The sequence below is a fragment of the Misgurnus anguillicaudatus genome, chromosome 7 (genome assembly GCF_027580225.2).
Source record: "Misgurnus anguillicaudatus chromosome 7, ASM2758022v2, whole genome shotgun sequence".
In the NCBI taxonomy this organism is placed as follows: Eukaryota; Metazoa; Chordata; class Actinopteri; order Cypriniformes; family Cobitidae; genus Misgurnus; species Misgurnus anguillicaudatus.
The window spans coordinates 6113581-6138165 of NC_073343.2; the positions used below are offsets into that span (position 1 = coordinate 6113581).

A 24585-nucleotide genomic window follows, 5' to 3' on the forward strand; every position below is an offset into this window, starting at 1 on the left:
TGGCCAATAAAGCTAATTTTGATTCTGATTCTGGTTCTGATACTTATTGTAGCTGTTTATACTTTACAAGACGTTATGACACAACAAAAACTCAATTTTTAATGTCCATTCATTATACAAATTATTGCTTATTACATAGCACTCTGGATTTATTTTAAAGACTCAGTGCATAGTCAGCTCAGTTCTAGGCACTATATCTGAGCTGATTTTTGCGGTGCGTTTAAACTTTCACTGAAGGGTCACACTCAATGCTCTTGTCTATCCTCAAGAAAAAATCTTAAAGTCATGGTCCCATAAACTTGCCATTTTTGACAATACAAGTACGGACATTGCATTTTAACCATATTTGAGGTGCTATATCTCAGTTGTCCTCTTGGGTGCGTATAATATTACACGAAAGGGTCACAGTCAGTGCCCCTGTCTATCACCATACCAAACATCAGACTTATTTACAGCAGCATTTTAATGTTATGGTCCTATAAACTTAGAATTTTTGACAAATAGTTACAAACACTGCATTTTAACCTAAATTGAGGTGCTATATCCCAGTTGACCTCTGGGGTGCGTTTAATATTTCAATGCAGGGTCACACTCAGTGCTCCTGTCGATCACCACACCAAAGATCACACTTATTTACAACAGCATTTTAAAGTTATGGTCCCATAAACTTGGCAATTTTGACAATACAGTTAATAGACATTGCATATTTACAATTTTTGAGCTGCTATATCTCAGTTGCCCTCTGGGGTGCGTTTAATATTTCAATGCAGCCTCACACTAAGTACCCCAGTCTATCACCACGCCAAAAATCAGACCTATTTACTGCAGGATTTTAAAGTTATGGTCACATAAACTTGCCATTTTTTGACAATACAGTTAATAGACATTGCATTTTAACCAAATTTGAGGTGCTATATCTCAGTTGTCCTCTGGGGTGCGTTTAATATTTCAATGCAGGATCACAGTCAGTGCTCCTGTCTATCACCATGACAAACATCAGACTTATTTACAGCAGCATTTTAAAGTTATCGTCCCATAAACTTGGCATTTTTGACAATACAGTTAATAGACATTGCATTTTAACCATATTTGAGGTGCTATATCTCAGTTGTCCTCTGGGGTGCGTTTAATATTTCAATGCAGCCTCACAGTCAGTGCTCCTGTCTATCACCATGCCAAATATTAGACTTATTTACAGCAGCATTTTAAAGTTATGGTCCCATAAACTTGGCAATTTTGACAATACAGTTAATAGACATTGCATATTTACAATTTTTGAGCTGCTATATCTCAGTTGCCCTCTGGGGTGCGTTTAATATTTCAATGCAGCCTCACACTAAGTACCACAGTCTATCACCACGCCAAATATCAGACCTATTTACTGCAGCATTTTAAAGTTATGGTCACATAAACTTGCCATTTTTTGACAATACAGTTACAGGCATTGCATTTAACCAAATTTGAGGTGCTATATCTCAGTTGTCCTCTGGGGTGCGTTTAATATTTCAATGCAGCGTCACACTCAGTGCTCCTGTCTATCAATATACCAAACATCAGACCTATTTACAGCAGCATTTTAAAGTTAACGTCCCATAAACTTGGCATTTTTGACAATACAGTTAATAGACATTGCATTTTAACCATATTTGAGGTGCTATATCTCAGTTGTCCTCTGGGGTGCGTTTAATATTTCAATGCAGGATCACAGTCAGTGCTCCTGTCTATCACCATGCCAAACATCGGACTTATTTACAGCAGCGTTTTAAAGTTATGGTCCCATAAACTTGGCAATTTTGACAATACAGTTAACAGACATTGCATTTTAACCAAATTTGAGGTGCTATATCTCAGTTGTCCTCTGGGGTGCGTTTAATATTTCAATGCAGGGTCACAGTCAGTGCTCCTGTCTATCACCATGCCAAACATCAGACTTATTTACAGCAGCATTTTAAAGTTATGGTCCCATAAACTTGGCATTTTTGACAATACAGTTAATAGACATTGCATTTTAACCATATTTGATGTGCTATATCTCAGTAGTTCTCTGGGGTGCGTTTAATATTTCAGTGCAGAGTCACAGTCAGTGCTCCTGTCTATCACCATGCCAAACATCAGACTTATTAACAGCAGCATTTTAAAGTTAACGTCCCATAAACTTGGCATTTTTGACAATACAGTTAATAGACATTGCATTTTAACCATATTTGAGGTGCTATATCTCAGTTGTCCTCTGGGGTGCGTTTAATATTTCAATGCAGGATCACAGTCAGTGCTCCTGTCTATTACCATGCCAAACATCGGACTTATTTACAGCAGCGTTTTAAAGTTATGGTCCCATAAACTTGGCAATTTTGACAATACAGTTAATAGACATTGCATTTTAACCAAATTTGAGGTGCTATATCTCAGTTGTCCTCTGGGGTGCGTTTAATATTTCAATGCAGGGTCACAGTCAGTGCTCCTGTCTATCACCATGCCAAACATCAGACTTATTTACAGCAGCATTTTAAAGTTATGGTCCCATAAACTTGGCATTTTTGACAATACAGTTAATAAACATTGCATTTTAACCAAATTTGAGGTGCTATATCTCAGTTGTCCTCTGGGGTGAATGCAGAGTCACAGTCAGTGCTCCTGTCTATCACCACGCCAAATATCAGACTTATTTACAGCAGCATTTTAAAGTTATGGTCCCATAAACTTGGCAATTTTGACAATACAGTTAATAGACATTGCATTTTAACCAAATTTGAGGTGCTATATCTCAGTTGTCCTCTGGGGTGTGTTTAATATTTCAATGCAGGGTCACAGTCAGTGCTCCTGTCTATCACCATGCCAAACATCAGACTTATTTACAGCAGCATTTTAAAGTTATGGTCCCATAAACTTGGCATTTTTTGACAATACAGTTACAGACAGTGCATTTTAACCATATTTGTGGTGCTATATCTCAGTTGTCCTCTGGGGTGCGTTTAATATTTCAATGCAGCCTCACACTAAGTCCCCCCATCTATCACCACTCAAAAAATCCGACTTATTTACAGCAGCATTTTAAAGTTATGGTCCCATAAACTTGGCATTTTTGACAATACAGTTAATAGACATTGCATTTTAACCATATTTGAGGTGCTATATCTCAGTTGCCCTCTGGGGTGCGTTTAATATTTCAATGCAGCGTCACACTAAGTCCCCCCGTCTATCACCACGCCAAAAATCAGACCTATTTACTGCAGCATTTTAAAGTTATGGTCCCATAAACTTGCCATTTTTGACAATACAGTTACAGACATTGCATTTTAACCATATTTGTGGTGCTATATCTCAGTTGGCCTCTGGGGTGCGTTTAATATTTCAATGCAGCGTCACACTCAGTGCTCCTGTCTATCAATATACCAAAAATCTGAATAATTTACAACAGCATTTGAAAGTTATGGTCCCATAAACTTGCAATGAAATATTAAACGCACCCCAGAGGACAACTGAGATATAGCACCTCAAATTTGGTTAAAATGCAATGCCTGTAAATGTATTGTCAAAAAATGCCAAGTTTATGTGACCATAACTTTAAAATGCTGCTGTAAATAAGTCTGATGTTTGGCATGGTGATAGACAGGAGCACTGAGTGTGACCCTGCATTGAGTTATTAAACGCACCCCAGAGGCCAACTGAGATATTGCACCTCAAATATGGTTAAAATGCAGTGTCTGTATCTGTATTGTCAAAAATGCCAAGTTTATGGGACCATTACTTTAAAATGCTGCTGTAAATTATTCTGATTTTTGCTATGGTGATAGGCAGGAGCACTGAGTGCGACGCTGCATTGAGATATTAAACGCACCCCAGAGGCCAACTGAGATATTGCACCTCAAATATGGTTAAAATGCAGTGTTTGTAACTGTATTGTAAAAAATGGCACGTTTATGGGACCATAACTTTAAAACGCTGCTGTAATTAAGTCTGATTTTTGCTATGGTGATAGACAGGAGCACTGAGTGTGACTCTGCATTGAAATATTTAACGCACCCCAGAGGCCAACTGAGATATAGCACCTCAAATTTGGTTAAAATGCAGTGTCTGTAACTGTATTGTCAAAAATGCCAAGATTATGGGACCATAACTTTAAAATGCTGCTGTAAATTATTCTGATTTTTGGTATGCTGATAGGCAGGAGTACTGAGCGTGACCCTGCATTGAAATAATAAACGCACCCCAGAGGGCAACTGAGATATTGCACCTCTAATTTGGTTAAAATGCAGTGTCTGTAACTGTCTTGTCAAAAATGGCAAGTTTATGGGACCATTACTTTAAAATGCTGCTGTAAATTAGTCTGATTTTTGCTATGGTGATAGGCAGGAGCACTGAGTGTGACCCTGCATTGAGATATTAAACGCACCCCAGAGGCCAACTGAGATATTGCACCTCTAATTTGGTTAAAATGCAGTGTCTGTAACTGTCTTGTCAAAAATGGCAAGTTTATGGGACCATAACTTTAAAATGCTGCTGTAAATTATTCTGATTTTTGCTATGGTGATAGACAGGAGCACTGAGTGTGACTCTGCATCGAGATATTAAACGCACCCCAGAGGCCAACTGAGATATTGCACCTCAAATATGGTTAAAATGCAGTGACTGTAGCTGTCTTGTCAAAAATGGCAAGTTTATGGGACCATAACTTTAAAATGCTGCTGTAAATAAGTCGGATTTTTTGTATGGTGATAGGCAGGAGCACTGAGTGTGACGCTGCATTGAAATATTAAACGCACCCCAGAGGCCAACTGAGATATTGCACCTCTAATTTGGTTAAAATGCAGTGTCTGTAACTGTCTTGTCAAAAATGCAAAGTTTATGGGACCATAACGTTAAAATGCTGCTGTAAATTATTCTGATTTTTCCTATGGTGATAGACAGGAGCACTGAGTGTGACTCTGCATTGAATTATTAAACGCACCCCAGAGGCCAACTGAGATATTGCACCTCTAATTTGGTTAAAATGCAGTGTCTGTAACTGTCTTGTCAAAAATGCCAAGTTTATGGGACCATAACGTTAAAATGCTGCTGTAAATTATTCTGATTTTTCCTATGGTGATAGACAGGAGCACTGAGTGTGACTCTGCATTGAATTATTAAACGCACCCCAGAGGCCAACTGAGATATTGCACCTCTAATTTGGTTAAAATGCAGTGTCTGCAACTGTCTTGTCAAAAATGGCAAGTTTATGGGACCATAACTTTAAAATGCTGCTGTAAATAAGTCGGATTTTTGCTATGGTGATAGGCAGGAGCACTGAGTGTGACCCTGCATTGAGATATTAAACGCACCCCAGAGGCCAACTGAGATATTGCACCTCAAATTTGGTTAAAATGCAGTGTCTGTAACTGTATTGTCAAAAATGGCAAGTTTATGGGACCATAACTTTAAAATGCTGTGGTAAATTATTCTGATTTTTCCTATGGTGATAGATCGGAGCACTGAGTGTGACTCTGCATTGAATTATTAAACGCACCCCAGAGGCCAACTGAGATATTGCACCTCAAATTTGGTTAAAATGCAGTGTCTGTAACTGTATTGTCAAAAATGCCAAGTTTATGAGACCATAACTTTAAAAAGCTGCTGTAAATTATTCTGATTTTTGCTATGGTGATAGGCAGGAGCACTGAGTGTGACCTTGCATTGAGATATTAAACGCACCCCAGAGGCCAACTGAGATATTGCAGCTCTAATTTGGTTAAAATGCAGTGTCTGTAACTGTCTTGTCAAAAATGGCAAGTTTATGGGACCATAACTTTAAAATGCTGCTGTAAATTATTCTGATTTTTGGAATGGTGATAGGCAGGAGTACTGAGTGTGACAGTGCATTGAAATATTAAACGCAGCCCAGAGGGCAACTGAGATATAGTACCTCAAATTTGATTCAAGTGCAATTAATTTAACTGTCTTGACAAAAATGCCCAAGTTTATGGGACCATAACTTTAAAATGCTGCTGTAAATAAGTCTGATTTTTGCTATGGTGATAGGCAGGAGTACTGAGTGTGACCCTGCATTGAAATATTAAACGCACCCCAGAGGACAACTGAGATATAGCACCTCAAATTTGGTTAAAGTGTAATTACTTTAACTGTCTAGTCAAAAATGGCAAGTTTATGGGACCATAACTTTAAAATGCTGCTGTAAATTATTCTGATTTTTGCTATGGTGATAGGCAAGAGCACTGAGTGTGACCCTGCATTGAGATACTAAACGCACCCTAGAGGCCAATTGAGATATTGCACCTCAAATTTGGTTAAAATGCAGTGTCTGTAACTGTATTGTCAAAAATGCCAAGTTTATGAGACCATAACTTTAAAAAGCTGCTGTAAATTATTCTGATTTTTGCTATGGTGATAGGCAGGAGCACTGAGTGTGACCTTGCATTGAGATATTAAACGCACCCCAGAGGCCAACTGAGATATTGCAGCTCTAATTTGGTTAAAATGCAGTGTCTGTAAATGTCTTGTCAAAAATGGCAAGTTTATGGGACCATAACTTTAAAATGCTGCTGTAAATTATTCTGATTTTTTGAATGGTGATAGGCAGGAGCACTGAGTGTGACTGTGCATTGAAATATTAAACGCAGCCCAGAGGGCAACTGAGATATAGTACGTCAAATTTGATAAAGTGCAATTAATTTAACTGTCTTGACAAAAATGCCCAAGTTTATGGGACCATAACTTTAAAATGCTGCTGTAAATAAGTCTGATTTTTGGTATGGTGATAGGCAGGCTGAGTGTGACCCTGCATTGAAATATTAAACGCACCCCAGAGGGCAACTGAGATATAGCACCATAAATTTGGTTAAAATGCACTGTCAGTTACTGTATTGCGAAAAATGCCAAGATTATGGGACCATATCTTTAAAATGCTGCTGTAAATAAGTCTGATGTTTGGCATGGTGATAGAAAGGGGCACTGAGTGTGACCCTGCATTGAAATATTAAACGCACCCCAGAGGGCAACTGGGATATAGCACCTCAAATATGGTTTAAAATGCAATGTCTATTAACTGGATTGTCAAAATTACCAAGTTTATGTTACCATAACTTTAAAATGTTCCTGTAAATAAATCTGATTTTTTCACGAGGATGGACGGGAGCGCTGGGTGTGGCCCTGCAGTGGAGGTTTGGACGCACCCCGGGGAGCGGCTCAGATGTGGTGCCGACAACTGAGCTGACGATGCAATTCGTCTTTAAAGTAATTTGAGAGTGCTATGTAATGAGAAATAATTTGTTTAATAAATGCACATTGAGTTTGATGTTGTGTCATTGCGTCTTGTAAAGTATAAACAGCTACAATAAGTATCAGAGAACCAGAATCAAAATAAGCTTTATTTGCCAATTATGCACACTTGCACAAGAAATGTATTTTAGTTTGGTACTTACAGACAAACAGTATATAGATAAACAGCAAATAGCAACATTTAATGTAAAATTAGAAATTAAAACAAATAATATATATAAGAAGCGAGTGGGAGAGTTATTTACAAATGTCTATGAGTGCTGTATATGGAACTGTATGTAATGTATATTGTACTGTGTATTTGCGCAGTTTACCCTGTTGGACCCTAGTGTGGGATGTTGCACTATACAATACTGCATTTTAAAACAGCAAGGTCGGAGCAAATGTGCTACTGTAACTGCTTAAGGTGAAGATGTCTTGTGGAAAAAAAATTCTGGCACAGTAAATTTGAAAATGTTGAGAGGGAGTGATAGGGGCTCTTCAGGAAATCTACTCTCATCTCCACAGTTTGAAGCAACAGGCTCTCTAAGCTTCTGTATGTATAGATTCATCATTTCTAGAGTCATCTGCAAACTTCAAACAAACACGCATTAGCAAGCACGCACCCGCGCACACACACTCGCACACGCGTGCGCGCCGCACGCACACACACACACACACACACACACACACACACGCCCGCGCACACACACACAACCCGCGCGGCCCCACACACATACGCATACTCGCGCACTCTCTCTCTTTCTTTCTTTCTCTCTCTCTCACACACACACACACACACACACAAATGCACGCACCCGCGAGAACACGCATACTCGCAAGCACTCCCGCGCGCGCGCGCGCACACACACACACACACACACACACACACACACAGACGCACATCCACACACACACACACACGCAAGCATCCACACGAACATCACAAAGACATATATATTAAGATGATCCATTAATGCAATCCAAAGATGACACGTTTAACAATGTAAATTTTGTTAAAATTCTGACTATCCGTGTTCTTTCATAACTCTGTTATTCTGTTTATTTTCAAATGTATATTACTCTCACAGTAACAAAAGAAACATGATCACTCAAAACAGCACGAATAAGAGATATTGCGCTACGATCCCTAAGCTGTGCGTGAAAAAGAAACTGCAGGAAGGGTCGCGTCTTTTAAGGTGGAACGAAAAGCGTCAATAAGAAGCTGCGAATAAGAAGCTAGATTCAGCCTCGTCCAAATCACTGTAGCCTACCACGTTGGTTTGGATGTTGGGACCGTACCAGCAGTAGCCTACTTGTACAGCTCAGCAGTGGTGTAGTCTACGTGATATTCAGGTACACGCCTTATATATATATATATATATATATATATATATATATATATATACCCACTAGGAATTGTCAAAGATTTCCGTACCAACTAAAAATAGTGTGAGGATGCCTAACAGCACGCACCGGCCCGGCGGCGGGCCCTAGGGGGCGTTTTTACGTGTTTTTGTACTTTGTTTAACATCAAATATTCAATCAACAAGCATAAACTTTGCATTATTTGAAAGTTTAAACACTCCAAATTCATGTTCTGAGCTTATTTTTGCAATCAATACACTGGTGTGGAAAGGGTTAAATGAAATGCAGACGGAATGCATATAACATTTTTTGTGGGTACTCACATATCTTGCCATATGGTTCTGATAATTTCTGACAATTCCCCAAAACTTCAACGTACATTGCAACGTATGGGTCCACTCTTCAAAAAGCATCCTACGTTTTAATCCAAAACGATGAAAAATAGTGAGAAATCCAGCAATATCCTCCTTTTGTTTACATCCGCGCGTCCGCTAAGTATGATCGATCATGTTTATTTTCTATCAAATATCGATTTTTATCATTGAAAATCCATCTCTTCCTGCTTCGTGAGACTGTTCCGATAAATATCCCGCCCTATTTTCTGTTTTGTCCAATCAGAAAAGGTTTGACAACTCAAAATGCCAAGGGATACCCGATTCGCCGAGCCAGATGTCCTTCAGCTCACCATAGGCTTTTGACTGGATTACGCCAAAACGAAGCCAGCCAATGCATAGCAAGCAAAGTTTGAAGGGCAGTGGTACTAACCAATCATGAAATGATTACAAGGATTCAACTTACGTAAGTAAAGTGTACTTCTGCGCAAATCTACAGAAGCGCATGGAGCGAAATGCCCACGCCCCCTCCGTGCGCGTTTGTTTGTTTGGGTAGCATAGCAGCCGGCTAGGCTCTCCGGAGCCTCTCCAAAGGTTAGATATAACATCTCCATTGTGAATCGTCAACTGCAGATGACTTTTTTGTGTTGAGAGTGTTTTGGAGAAGTTGATAAAGAGCACGATTGCGGAGCAAAAATGCAAGACTGGATATAAACAAAACCGCGTCGTCGAGGAGAGATGGACCGGACTATGAGCTCAGCTGCGCTCGCTTGGATAAAGTAAGTTTGGATTCTTTTGTTCATTATTTATTTTACGTTACATTTCTTGTTTCTTGTTAGCTGTTTTGATTATAAAGTAACATTGGAGATGACTAAGATGCGAGTTTTACATGGTTTCATTTTTCTATGACATGTTATATAAATGCATCATATTTATAGCTATATGAATCCAATGCACAGAATATACAAACTAAAAACTAGAAAATAAGATATGTGGTGGAAAATATGAGTATTACCAGCTGAGAAATATAGGTTATTTGGCAAACATAAGACATTTGTAATTATAAATAAATATATTCATGTAATATGTGTGTGTGTATATGTATGTATTATGTTCATGTATATTACATCATAGTTTCTCATACAAATAGTTGTATGTCTCTAACTTTTGACTCAAACTAAAATCCTCTCTTGCTTTGTGTGCGTGTGTGTTGTAACAGGTCTTCAGCTGACACAGGAGGACTGGAATCTGGAGTGCATTCATGAGCGACCACATTCAAAATAGCAAGTATTTTGTTATAATGTGCAAATGTTTTTTTCTGAAATAGTTTTTTCTATGTGCTTTGGTGGGCAGAGAAGTTCTGAATTTATATACATAATGTAATATGTAGTCCTGACTCATTTTCTTTTTATAATCATGTCATTTTGTTATCATGTCTATATTTGGAGTTTCCAAGTGCACTTTTTCTGAAAGGACGCCTGGACTTTTTTTAAATAAAAGCTCACAGAAACAAAATTTTTTGGAGTATCATTCTCAAATTTGAATCACAGCATGGTCAGACATTCAGTTCACCTATATGGTGTCCCCAGGTGTCTCACATGACCATTTCATACCTTTTTTGCTAAGTGAATGTTATTTAAAGAAAAACGGAAGTCATTTAATGTATATTTTACCTTGTTTTACTCTGTTTCTTTACTACTCTGAGTTGTTATTACTATTAGGCAACAATATGTCAAGTGTCTAGTTTCAAACAAGACCAGAATTGTGAATATAGACCATAGGGTTTAAGAGCTGCAGATGTTTTAGTTTGGAGTTGTCGTTTTTCAGAAAATGCTCAAAAATAGAAGTGCTGGCTAACAGGTTTTTTACTCATAATTTAGATGTGAAGCATCTCCATCGGGATCTGATTGGATCGTTTGAAGTTGGGTCGTGTTGCTAATTGCTAATCGCTGCGATCCTCTCCCGGACCCCGCCCACCTGCCATACTTTTGACCGGAAGTGAAGAGAGATCGTTTTGAGGAGGGGAGGAGATTTACATTTTTGATTAAAGATTATGAGCACACACGAATTTTTAAAAAATAATGAAGCTCACAGATAAGTCATTTGTTAATAATCCCACAATATTAAAAATATATATATATAGTTTTTTATTTCAATTTCATTGCTACTTTAACCATACTTTTAATTTCTGCTTTACTGTAATTTACCTCAATATCTATGTTAGGCTTTCCAGCTGCTTGCTTAGTGTATTTATCTGCTGACTCATTTCCTACAACTCCTATATGAGCTGGTAACGTTACCCATACAAAAGTTACATCAATACCTGACCTTACCAGATTGTTTGCCACTTTTAGAATATCATATACAATATCCTGCCTTGAGTTTGACTGAAACGTTTTGATACTGATTAAAGCTGAGCTGGAATCTGAAGCAATTATTGGCTGTTTCTCAATATGCGTTCTTCAGCGATCTTGAGTCCTCGTGTCCTCGCTCTACGTCATCATTAACGGTCGAAGTTCATTCCAATTCTCAAGAACGCAAGGACAGAGGACGCATGAAAATACCCGGATGTGTTCTTGATATCGAGGATGCATCGAGTGCAGACTTGCTGAAATCGCTTTACGCCCCAGAAGTCATTGCGGCAAAACTTCCGAGTTCGTTCTTCCAAGGTAGCCTGGCAAGACCGATCTCCACGAGGACGCAAGTCCGTTCTTTGCGTTCTTGGAATTGAGAAACAGCCATTGCCTTCCTAGGCCTATTGACCTCCACCCAAATCAAAGCTAGCACCACAAGAACCTACCTGCGAGTGACGGCAAAGTACCGCGAAAGCGATTCCAGTTATCACGTGGAGAAATCTGCTTTGAATCACTCTCGCGCTACTTTGACATCACCAAGAGGTCTGCTTATGCTGGGTACACACCAGAAGATTTTTTACATCTTATAAGATTTTCAAAATGTGAAAGACCACAAACATGAGGATAAAAAATCCTGGATTTAACCGTTTTGCTCCTATAGTGTGTGCTTTGCCATTATGTGTCAAAGACAGCACACCACACACAAACAGATTTTCAACCAGAGTCTCGACTGTGAACACAGGAAATCCCACAAAATCTCGCGAGACTTCAGAATAAGCATGGCAGACGATATGCAGGAAGACATTTCAATGATAGTGCTTGGAATCATTTTTACAAGACACGTTGTATAAACATTCGTGCTGTTGCCACAAATAAATTTCTCCATCTCTGCTGTCCATATCAACTTCACTTTGGCCGCATATGCAGGCTGCATATGTCATGAAACCTGGTTTATTCAAGTTAACTGAGCATTACATTTGCAAGTCATATGTATATTACAACAATATATGATAAACTAGGAATAATAGTCAATTTTATAACTGTTAATACTCTGAAATAAGACAGTCTTGATGATCGGCGCGGCTCCGACGTTCTTCCGAGCAGGTTCGGACACTCTTAACACACCTCACATGAAGGGACAATCTGATAAGATAATCTGTGAAACCTTCGCGATACTCGGGACATAGCTAGGATTGTCGGAAGGGGGGAAATCGGCCCAAAATCATCCCGATTATCTTTTGGTGTGTACCCGGCTTTAGCGCCAAATGAAGTTAAACCTGCAGTCAGTGTAGCTGCTCACGCGCCACCGTAAACAAACATGTGGAGGAACGAGTGGAGCAGTGCACAACATAAAATCAGGAGTGTATTCCAGAAAGCAGGGTTAACTTACCATTAGATTTCATTGGGTTGATCAACCCCAAACTTGCTTACTGTGGGTATGTCGGTTCCAAAACACAGTTTAAGAGTTAGTTCAATCAACCCACTGAAAGTTACCCAGAGTTAATGCGTGCTCACGGTAACAACATAAAGGCATTGTCAATAGATCACAGATTTCACGAGTCACCATGGAAACGTCAGATAACTTAAAAGTTTTTAAATGAGAAATAACATTATAAACCAATACTTTCTGTCAAAATCAATGTTTTATAATCGGCTTAGAAGTGTGTGATTACAAAATAAAATTAAATAATTAATATGAACCTATTTTACCCCATTTAAGTCCAATACTATATGTGTCTCAACGAAAATACACATAATATTATTTAAATATTATTTAAAAGCCTGTAAAAATAATCATAGATCAATGATCAATGCCCCCCCCCCAAAAAAAACATGGTTACCACAACTTTACACCAATAAAACCATGGTTAATTTTCGTAAAGGTTGTGGCACATTATGTGCATAATCTGTCATAAGGCTTATTTACAGTTTTTTTTAGATATGATTGTATAGTGTATGCATAAAATGCACTATGATTATATTCACTATATTGTACTTATTTCACTTCTGCTCCTTTGGGTGACCCTGTTTAGTTTTTGGACTTTCCATTGTATGACACTGTATCACCTTGGAACTTTAGATTAATCTCAAATTATCTTTATTGTTAACATTAAGTAACTGATAGAAATGTGTTTCATACATCCACTGATATTTGGAGATATATTAATAATGAACATAATTAAATGTATAGTATTTAGTCCGAACACAAATATGAATCAATTTTTATTAATAATGGACATAATTTGGCAACACTTTATTATAATGTTCATGATTTAACATTAGTTAATGTATTAACTAACATAAACAAACCATGAGCAATACATTTGTTACAGTATTTATTCATCTTTGTTAATGTTAGTTAATAGAAATAAAGCTGTTCATTGTTTGTTCATGTTAGTTCACGGTGCGTTAACCAACGTTAACCAAATTTTAATAAAGTATTAGTAATTGTTGAAATTAACATTAATAAAGATTAATAAATGCTGCACAAGTGCAGTTCATCATTAGTTCATGTTAACTAATGTAGTTAACTAATGTTAATTAATGAACATTATAATAAAATGTATAGTAATTAGTCCAATCACAAATATCAATCCATGTTATTTAAAGAAAATATCATAAATTTTTAAGAAAGCAATAAATATTTGCGACTGTAAATGTAATAAAATAAATGCTTTAACATTGTAATATTATGCAAAATATATGCTTCCACGCTCGCTGCACGCTCATCATATTTACATGCATGCGCAGACATCCTCCGGAGCCTCGTTTTATTAACTAAAATGAACTTACCCTGCAACATAACCTGGTCCGGAGCAGGTTATCTTCAGAGAGTCAGTTGCTATGGTTACTTACATAACCCGAAAGTTACCTCCGTTTTTGGAACCGAAAGCAGAGGTTATCCCCTTGCTTACTCCTAAACTTACCCGGGTAAGTCACATAACCTGCTTTCTGGAATACACCCCCGGAGAGCTAACAACGCACATGTGAGTAAACAACATTTAAATCATCAGTCCAGTTTATTACTTTATCTAGAGGTAAGAATCCAAATGCAATAAAATAAGCCCGTGATTATATGCTGATGGTTTTTTGCTGCGTGTTTGCTTGTGCTTCACAGTGTTAAACTTCCCTTCTCTGTGTTCATTTATATACCTAAGTTCAAGATGTATATGATCTTAACCTTCTGTTTGGTTTGGGTGTCTAATATTAGGTTACAGGATAATCTTGTAATAATAAAAGTTAAAAGTAATAATAAGTAAAAGCTTATTTTCATGTTAAGCAGGGATGGGCAGTATTTCAAATACATGTATTTAAAATACGTATTTGAAATACAAAATAGTATTTTGTATTTTGTATTTTAAAGCCTTTGCAAAAAATGAAATGTAATTTGTATTTAAATACATTTAAGATGAGTATTTTTGTATTTTTAAAATACTCAAAATACTTTGAGCCAGTCAACCAGTCAGGGTGCTGTTTTCATGCATCAACTAGTTAAGCAAATAATCTGTGCAGCTTTTAGTGGGCAATAATTGAAATGTTGGAGTGGGAAATAAAGCAAAGGCGATTTAATTATTTGGTGTGATGTGATTTGTGTTATAACTGTCGCAAAAGGAAATTCAAATTTACACTTGCACGTTGGCAGGCAGTTGCACGCTACACTTGCACATTGCACGACTGAGACAGAGTGTTGAACGCTGACAAATTGGCCTACACTTTTGACCTGAAGGAAAACCACAATTTTTTTATATTTTACTATGTTCTTACCTCAACTTGGACAAATTAATATATAACTATCTTTTTTCAATGCATGGAGAAAGAGCACATAGTTTGCAGCATTTTGACCTCAGTACGCAGTAACATCTTCACAGGAGTAATGATGTTACTGCGCCAGAGGTTGAAGTGCTGCAAACTAAGTGCTCTTCCGCCATACAATATAGTTCTCATTTTTTATTCACTTAAAAATCACGTTTTATTTGGTGCCACCATACTTACTTGGGTAACTATGTAACAGTCTTTAAATAGGGAAAACACGGAAGTGTTTGGTGGCTTCTAAATTCATCCCTGTTTGGATCCTAAGGAATAAATGGGACTAGGCTAAATGCTAACACATTCATGACATGCTGTGCAAAGATTAAGTGCACATACAGTATTGAAAAAAAGATAGGCATGTATCAATTCATCAGGTAAGAACATAGTAAAATATCGAAAAACTGTGTAAACCTAAAAGGCTTTTATGCTTGACGTGCTTTCCATTGTATAATTCTGTGAAATGACAGAGGGCGACTCGTGAGTAATTGTTCTCAAAACCATCAAAAAGCAGCAATGAGAGGAATTAGTTTGCCGAATAATTTGTCTCGTGAGACGTATGTAAATGCATGGATTTCTTAACATATAAACTGATGACTGATTAGGTTGTGGGTCATTTTGACGACACATGAAAAAGTTTTTATGATGTTTTTATAAAACATCACTTTACTTGAAGGGGTGTTCATAAGGCTGACATGACACATTCATAATCATAACATGACACGTGTCATGAATATGAAGGAGATTTTATGGATGTTTATGACAACTGTCATTAATTGCAATAAAAATGACATAATTGAACAAATGACAAAGATGACATTGTTTGAGATGTCTTTGTTATGACAACTTGACATTAAAGCAACACTATGTAGTTTTTTACCTTTAAATAATCTCTCTAAAATTATTTCAGTGATAGAACAACTTTTAACTGGACAAATTGTACTGTTGCTGCAACCTGAGCAGCCTCCTAGCTGTTACAAGCACACTCTGAAAGTGGCGGTGGAGGGTAAGAAACACAGCCCGCCCCTTCCCCTGCCTGCAGAAGAGTGTCTGATACCAGGCACCAGATACGCTTTTCAACCACATGGGGGAGTTGTAAGTCATTTTTACATGGAAACTACATTGTGTTGCTTTAACCCATACATCATAACTTGCCATGACAACTTCACATTAACCAAGACAACATAACTGACCACTTTTTACCAGTGATGCAAATATAGTTTGTCATTAAAATGTCATTAAGTGTTAATACTCTGTTAAATAGTTTTTATAACAGCATCATGAATATTCTTCAGTTCATAATGTTTATTTGACCGAGTATTAATAATATTTGACATAGTATTAACACTTAATGCCATAACAAAGATATCTCAAACAATGTCATCTTTGCATTAAAAATTACATAACTGAGTAAATGACACTTAATGGCAGTTGTCATAAATGTGCATAAAATCTTCTTCATGTTCATGACACGTCATGTTATGATTATGAATGTGTCATGTCGGCCTTATGCACACCCCTTCAAGTAAAGTGTTACCAAGTTTTTTTTCTAGTTTTCTATTTTTTACAGTGCAGGGGAAAGCAAGAGGTACGTAAAATAAAATGAAAGTTTCTAAGTAGTTGCACACATCTAAATCCTTTTTGGCATTCAGAAATAGACCCAGATAGATTTCAGCCTAATAGGGATACTTGCACAGAATCACCAATTTCACATGTATTTTGTGTATTTTCAAAATACAAAATACTGTATTTGTATTTAAATACATTTTTCCTCACAGTATTTTGTATTTGTATTTAAATAAATTTTTCGACACAGTATTTTGTATTTGTATTTGAAATACATTTCCATGTATTTATGCCCATCTCTGATTAAGACAATGCTTGTATATGCAAATATACGCTTTTTATATCAAAGACTATGCAAATTAGAGTTAATTCATGGTCATCTTAAATGTGTATTTATTAAAAACATTTACACCATTAAATTACACATGGTAATGTTATCAATAGTTGTCAGATAATAGCTATTGAAAGAGTGGATTTTTTTCTCCTTCAATGCATGTGTTAGCCACGGTTTGAAGATTGTAAACAGTTTATTTTATTTTAATTAACAGTTGAGTAACTTTTGGCCCTAAGTTAGATGTTGATTACCACTAAACCAGTCTAAAAATCAGTCCAGTTTCCGCAGCTGTAAACCCATTGGCTTTTAAAGTCTTTTTTTCTTATAATAAACTGACATTGATAACACATTCAGTTTATGTGTTTATGAGTACACTTTCAGAATGCTCTCAGTTACATGAAGATCCATACATATGCATCTGTGAGTGTGGTGTGCTTATGGGGGGTCGCGCTGAGACGAGTGAGCATAAGGGTGAGAGGGAAAACAAAAATCTAGACTACTCCACAGCAGCTAAGTCACTACATTGACATGGCAGAAGGACAGAATGCCCTTTTGTTCTGGGCACTGAACAGTAAGACTCTTCCTTCACTCTTTCAAGTAGCCATCCGAGTCTGTGTCTGCTTCTAGTGCTCCAGTGGAGCGAGTTTTCAGCCATGGTGGCATCATTCTGCTTCCCCATCGCGCACAAATGACTTACAGACTTTTGGCCAATTTGATCTTTTGCAAATGCAATGCAGTATAGGGGCCTCCCTCCACCTGTCCACAGCACGCATTTTATTTCTGTGGTAAGAGGACTTGAAATGACTCGAAACTAAAATGGTAGGACTTTGGACTCGACTTGAAACTTGTTGGCTTTGACTTCTGATTCGACTCGGGACTTGCCTCATCTTTGACTCGACTTGACTCGGGACTCGAAAGCAAAGACTTGTGACTTACTTGTGACTTGCATAACAATGACTTTGTCCCACCTCTGTGATTTGCACAGAGACGTAAAATGCACTTCCAAAACTATTGCAACAAAAATCAAAAAGACTCTTTGAAGTGGTATTATACGTAGTGCTTCATTTGATTTAAAACATTACTTTAAATGTACTGGATCTGTTTAAGGTGAGCAGCTACACATAAAAGAAGAACATGGAGAGACTGCTCAGAGATGTTCACCTGCAACGCAGCTGCTGATGCAGGAGGAAACACAAGCGAGGTGTGTATGTTCAATGTAGGTATGTTATAGGTGAGTGGTGGCCGGTGACTTCTTTTTTCGAGGGCACTCGATGCAAAGTTCGTCAGAACACGTATGTTGCCCTTCATGTGTGTGGTTTGTAATTTCAAAATATGTGTTCTGCGTGCATCACGTGTTTTGTCAAAATAAGTGCCTGCTGCAGACGCGTCTGAAGGGTTTATGATAAAAGAGACGCTCACGTTTGCCAGATACTCGCATTCTCATGTGTAGTCAGAGTTTACTGTTAATGGAGTGTCTTGCGTGTATTTTGTGAACGTGAGCGTCTCTTTTATCATAAATGGTTTTGACGCATGTGCAGAAGGCACTTATTTTGACAAAACACATGATGCACATGGTTCACATGAAGCAACAAACACATTTTTGAAAACACACATGACACTCCGAACACATATTTTGAATTTGGGCCCCTCGAATGAGCAGTCAAGAGCCGCCACTGTATAGGTATATTTAAATGTTGCAATATACATAAACTAAACTGGTGGACCTGTCATTATTATGATAAATATCGTCAATAAATATCAGCCATACTGACAGTAAACATACAATTTTTTTAATTACAGAAAATTACTTTTTACAGGTGTTAATAAACAACGACTCCATAAGTTTCCTTTTTCCAAAATACTGTTATTCTCGTCCCTAAAAACTGCCATTAACTCAAGTTATATATTTTATTTTATTTGTGTTTTAAAGTTATTAAGTAAAGTGATGCTTACTGTTCAGTGCACTGATGTCAGGGTAACAATTTAACAAGTTTATTGTTAAATTGTTACCCCTGCCCCCATTAAATATCTTTGTCACATCATTTATACGTGTTTGATAAACATATTTCTTGCAATTATCACTCAAATGTGCTGATATTCTGTTTATGTATGTACTGTATTCTATATACAGTACCAGTCAAACATTTGAACTTACTTCCAGTGTCCAAACCTTTGACTGGTACTGTATACAGCACTATACTGTGGTATATGTGTACTGTACTGTCCTATAATATACACACAAAAAATATCGGTCTATATATCAATATCTGCCTTTTTTACTTCCTAACATCTGTATCGGCATCGCCCCCCCCCCAAAAAACCCTCATTGGTTGGGGTTTAGTTATGTTTAAAAGTTATATTTAAAAACAACTAAATAACATCACAAAAATAGACAAAAAAGACTTTTTTATTTAAACTGTTTTATTAATCTCTTTTTTTGGTTATTTTTCAGTATCTAAGCAACCAGCGCTGAATGTTGAGCATGGACGGTCAGGTTGTGTGTGAAGGAGAGCAGCCCAACTTTATCTCTGATCTTGAAGCGCTGATTGCCTCATTCTACAATTGTAACCTCCAGTATCAGGAAGAGTTTTTTCAACTCAACACCTTTGAGTTTGTTCAGAGGTTAGACACTCATTTCCCATTCATATGTTTTTTACATTTATATTTATTCACAAAGGTTAAATACAGTTTATTGATAACTTATCACACATTTTACATTATCAACGTCTTCAATAAACACATTGAATGGGTGGTAATTCACTTATATATAGTAACCTAGGTTTGGATTGAATCCCCACAATGCTTTTTTGTGAAAAGCTGAATTTTCTCTACATAAGCTGGGTGTCTAAAGAAGACAATATCATTAAAAACTGGGGGATGTATGAAAATAAAATCACACCTAAAAGATTTGCATGTGCAGGATACAATTTGCGAGAGGGTACATGAAGTGTAAAAAGGTGTAAATCAAGTTGCAAGCAGAAGTTTTGCAACATTGTACAGTGTAATCGTAAGTGTGGGTCATGTCTTGTAAAACTGAAACTTTATATTAAAGCTTAATAAGTATGAACTGTATTCATCTGACCTAATCTTAATCTAATATAAAATATTTAGGACACATTTAGTTGTGATATAGTTGTGATCCAGTGCACAATTAAGATCAGATTTTTTCTACAAATTCTGATTCGGGCATTAACAACATGAAGTAAAAAAGGCATTTTGGATTTATACTATGCTTAATAATTGTTTAATGTGGGTTGCAGCCCTAACATTCAGATTTCTATTTTGACTAGAACGTTTTTTTTTTTACAGACCATTGATCTTCCCCAGTTACTTCTGTTTACACCAAATAATACAATTAAATTGCACAATTAATGAATAAATATTTAATAATTACTGTGTAAGTAAGAAGACAACATCCAAAAGTTCATCAAATTTTTATTTTTAAAATGCAGCCTTGGCTGAGCACCTGAAAGTATACACAAGTTTGTGATTTTTTTAATAGAAGAATATAGTTTAAGGTGGAAAGTTTGGTTTGTTTGCAAGTTTTGTCAGTGAAATGCAATGTATTTTGTGTTAAAATAAATAAAAGTGACAACACAAGTTAACTTGTTAAAAGTAACACAAAATGTGTTGTTCCAATAATAACACTGATTTTGTTGTGTTTAACACATTCATTTTTGGAGTGTAGACCTCAAAATAATAGTATTTTTTGTTGTTTGCTTTGTGCCTTGCAGATGATTTCTCTACATCAACCTGGAACGTGGATCAAAGATGAAGAAAGGGAAAATGACTTAAAAGAAAACTGGCCAAGTTGTGCAGAAAAACACTACTGTGAACCCACAGGTTTCCTCTTTTCTTCTTAAAAAACTTACAGACTTTGAATGGAATTTTGTTTAGACACTTACACCATATACTGTAATTTGATTAAAAGGAAATAAAGTTTCATGCATTGTAAATGATGTGCTATTAACTGTTAAAGGAGCATTTCACCCGTAGAAACATTAATCTGTATTGAAAGTGCGTCACCCATAGATATGTATATAAAGGCTAGATGGCTCGTCCGCGCTGCTGGCCAATTGAGTGCAACGTCCGCATTTTGGCGGCCATCTTACGACAGGGCGCTCGCTCACTCGTAGCATTGGGTTTTAGTGGTGCAGGTGCTTTTAAATGACCATCACTTGCTTAATTTTTTACCGATTTTCAAACGGTTTGGTTTGTTATAAACGTCAAAGATGTACCTATGACACTGCATACCTATACTAAAAATAAAAAATAAATTCATGAAACATGTTAAAGCATCCAGAATTATAGCCACGTTAATAACGTTTGTAAAAACCCAAACCGTTTGAAAATCGGTAGAAAATTTAGCAAGTTATGGTCATTTAAAAGTACCTGCACCATTAAACTCAATGCTACGAGTGAGCGAGCGCCCTGTCGTAAGATGGCCGCCAGGTGATGCCGTTAGGGACTCCGCCTTGAGCCATCTAGCCTTTATATACATATCTATGGTCTCACCCCCTCAACAAAGATATTGGACTTCCTGCTTTCAATGATGCAAAATGATGATTTTATATCATTGAAAGAAGGAAGTGCAACACTGAAATCTGTATTTCTCCTGTCTCAGCGGCAACTGAGAAAATGATGCATGACCATTCAAAAACATGACTGGGGTTCTAACTATACAAAGCCTAATGCAAATGGGTGACGTGTCCCTTTAATTACAATACAAAAGTACTGCTGGCATTTTATCCAACATACTTATGTTAATGTATTTTTCCCTCCTGACTTTCATTTTTTCCTTTTTTTTTGCATAATTTTAATATATTTTAAAACCTTTCCATTCTTTGAAAGTTATAAGAGCACTTGATTGTTTATATTCTGATCATTCTTAACTGTTCTGTTAACTGTCAAGTGCATTTATTTCATACAGCTGACATTTCAGCCAACATGTTTATATAAGGCAGTTTTGTGGCTTTTGCCTGTAAAAAATAAAGGTTTTAAATTGTGTGTGTGTGTATTTACTTTCCATTTGAGACTACTGTTATGTAAAAACAGTAATAGTTCTCATGTTTTAATAAAAACTATTCATAATTTATTGCAATATAACACATGTAATGACTAATTTATATTTAAGTGGCATATCAGTAGAATACATAACTTGGTTATAGTTTTGTAAAAATACAGTAATTTGCTGGCATTATAGATGCCATTATGTAAATTTACAGTGTAAAGTTTTATAGAAAATACTGTAAAAAATAAATTGCAGCATGATACTGTATCTGGCAATTACAGGTCAAGTCTGTAAAAGTTGTCTAGTTGTAAATATACAGAATGTGGCTGGCAACCCAATTTACAAGGAAAAGTTTTAAAGTGAGGAGACAGCCACAGACTCTGCACCCCTATACATACACACACTAATAAACTAATTCAGTCATATGATGTCTGCGCTCCGGTGGCTTGTGGTGGCTTCATCATCAGCGCAACAAGACCAGCAGAGTCGTTGGCAACCTTCAGAAATCGACTGAAGACACATCACTTTTATTTACACCTGAGCCTGCATTGCTACTTACTTTTTCTCTTATTCTGTTCTTTCATTATATAAAAAATAACCATGCCTCATGTACTGTGTTAGGTTGACCGAGACAAGATTCAGAGCAATTATGTATCTTCCACCTCATTTGTAAATCGCTTTGGATTAAACCGTCTGCTAAATGTAAATGTACTTACTAGCCAAAAGTAATTAGTTACACTACTAGTTATATTACTTTTCAATTGCACACCCCAGCATAAAAGTTTGTGAGTCTGTGAATCCATGAAAGTTGCAGATAAATGAAGAGTACAACAGCCTCAAACTATTTGTTAAACAAGTTATGTAATGTAATAAAGCTGTAACATATATACCAAAATTTGCAACAGGCTCAAGCAGGTGACAAACATGTAACTAGCAACTAGCCCTTTTTGGATGGTAACTGTAATGTATCTGTTTTTTAGTAAATCATTACACTACCAGTTACCAGGGAAAGTAATATTATTAAAGTAACTAGTTACTAGTTTCTGCCCAACATTGTGAACCTTAATCCATTTTCTACGTTTTAAACTTTGTGAATGGATTGTGGGGAATGTTTAGCCCACACTAATTTAAGCCACTAATATGAAAACAATACACGGTCACTATATTCGTTCGGATGATAATTAGGGTTTATTTTAGTGATGCACCGATGTATCGGCCGCCGATATTTATCGGACGATTTTTGATGAATTTGAAACCATCGGCATATCGGCAATAGCACAAGAAAGGCCGATACCGATTGTTTATTAATTAACTGCATAAAGAAATCCAGTATATGTAAAAAAAAATGAGTTAATGTTGTTAATAAAATAAATGCTGAATAGCAAAAACCACCTTTGAAGGTTGTCATGCAGTCTTATTATATTTGTTTTAGCTTAATTTGTGCCTCTCTTATTTTGTTGGTCAGTTGAATGTTCATTAGATTCAATCCATGTTCAGTAAAAATAATTTGATGCAGAAATAAACTAGCTAATAAACCAACTGTATAGTATTATATACAAGTGTTTAATATCGGTATCGGCCCAAAAAAATCCTATCGGTGAATCCCTAGTTTATTTTATAAGAATTATGTAGTCAGAGATAAATGTTACTGAATGTTAAAAATAAAAGAGTCTTACAGTTAACAACAACAAGTAATTACAATACAAACATAACCTATAGAAAACACTTCATATATAGTAAAGACAGTACGAAATACTGCAATGATAATTAAAATTATGTTATATATGGCTAATATTTATGTGTTTATATGACAGGCCTAGCTTTGGGTCGAAGGACAATTTAATGGAGCATATGTTTATAGACCATTTTGCAAGAAACAACACTGATCCAGAAGACTTCCTGTTTCAGTTTTTTAACACTGAACAAAATATTAATATTAATTGAATTAAAATGTTAAATAAATATTAACTAAAAAAAATGTAAAACAAGAGGAAGTGCTTTTGGACCAGTGTTGTTTACATCTGGCAAAATGGTCTATAGTTTTTCTCTGTAATATATCTATCTCAAATATTGACGCCATGGGGTGAGACTGTGTAGACCAGGATATAGTGTTATGAATATATAACATTTATATGCATTCCTATGGGGGGTGGGGTCATGTAACTAAAAACTGTCACTACATTATTTCTATCATCAGATGACCTTGAAATATGAAAACTACATTCTGAGAGCTTTCCAGTGATATATAGTTTATCAAGATTTTTTAGGTTTAGAGTAGAGGTTTAGAAATATGTAAAAACAAATTGGGCCTACATGTTGACCTTTTAGAAATTGACTCTCACTACGTCATTTCTTTCACAAAATTTTGATGAAATATGAAAACTGCACTCTAAGAGCTTTCCAAAGATATATAGTTTGACTGGATTTTCTAGGTTTAGAACAGGGTATTAGTGCTATACATGTGTAAAAACAAATCGGGTCCACCTGTGGCCTGTGACGTTTTAGAAACTGACTCTGACTACGTCATTATTTTCCAAAACTTGTGATGAAATATGAAAACTA

At 36.4% G+C, this 24585-nt stretch overlaps 1 protein-coding gene and 1 long non-coding RNA gene across 6 annotated transcripts in view; one reads left to right on the forward strand and one right to left on the reverse strand.

The window, feature by feature from the left end:
- LOC129441453 (uncharacterized) overlaps positions 1-9128 on the reverse strand; it is a 66707-nt gene extending 57579 nt beyond the window's left edge. For all 5 annotated transcript variants that reach the window (XR_012370423.1, XR_012370419.1, XR_012370424.1 and 2 more), the window contains exon 1: positions 8943-9128. Coding sequence is in view for 2 of the 5 variants with exons in the window: in XM_073869304.1 (XP_073725405.1) it covers positions 8943-9032 (90 nt within the window). In the remaining 3 variants the exon portion in view is untranslated. The remainder of the gene's footprint in view (positions 1-8942) is intronic.
- Positions 9129-9236: 108 nt separating this feature from the next.
- Positions 9237-12134, forward strand: LOC129417418 (uncharacterized). The gene is made up of 3 exons (XR_012370425.1): positions 9237-9730; positions 10171-10234; positions 10832-12134. It is a non-coding gene; the product is annotated as an uncharacterized lncRNA (long non-coding RNA).
- The last annotated feature ends 12451 nt before the right edge of the window (positions 12135-24585 follow it).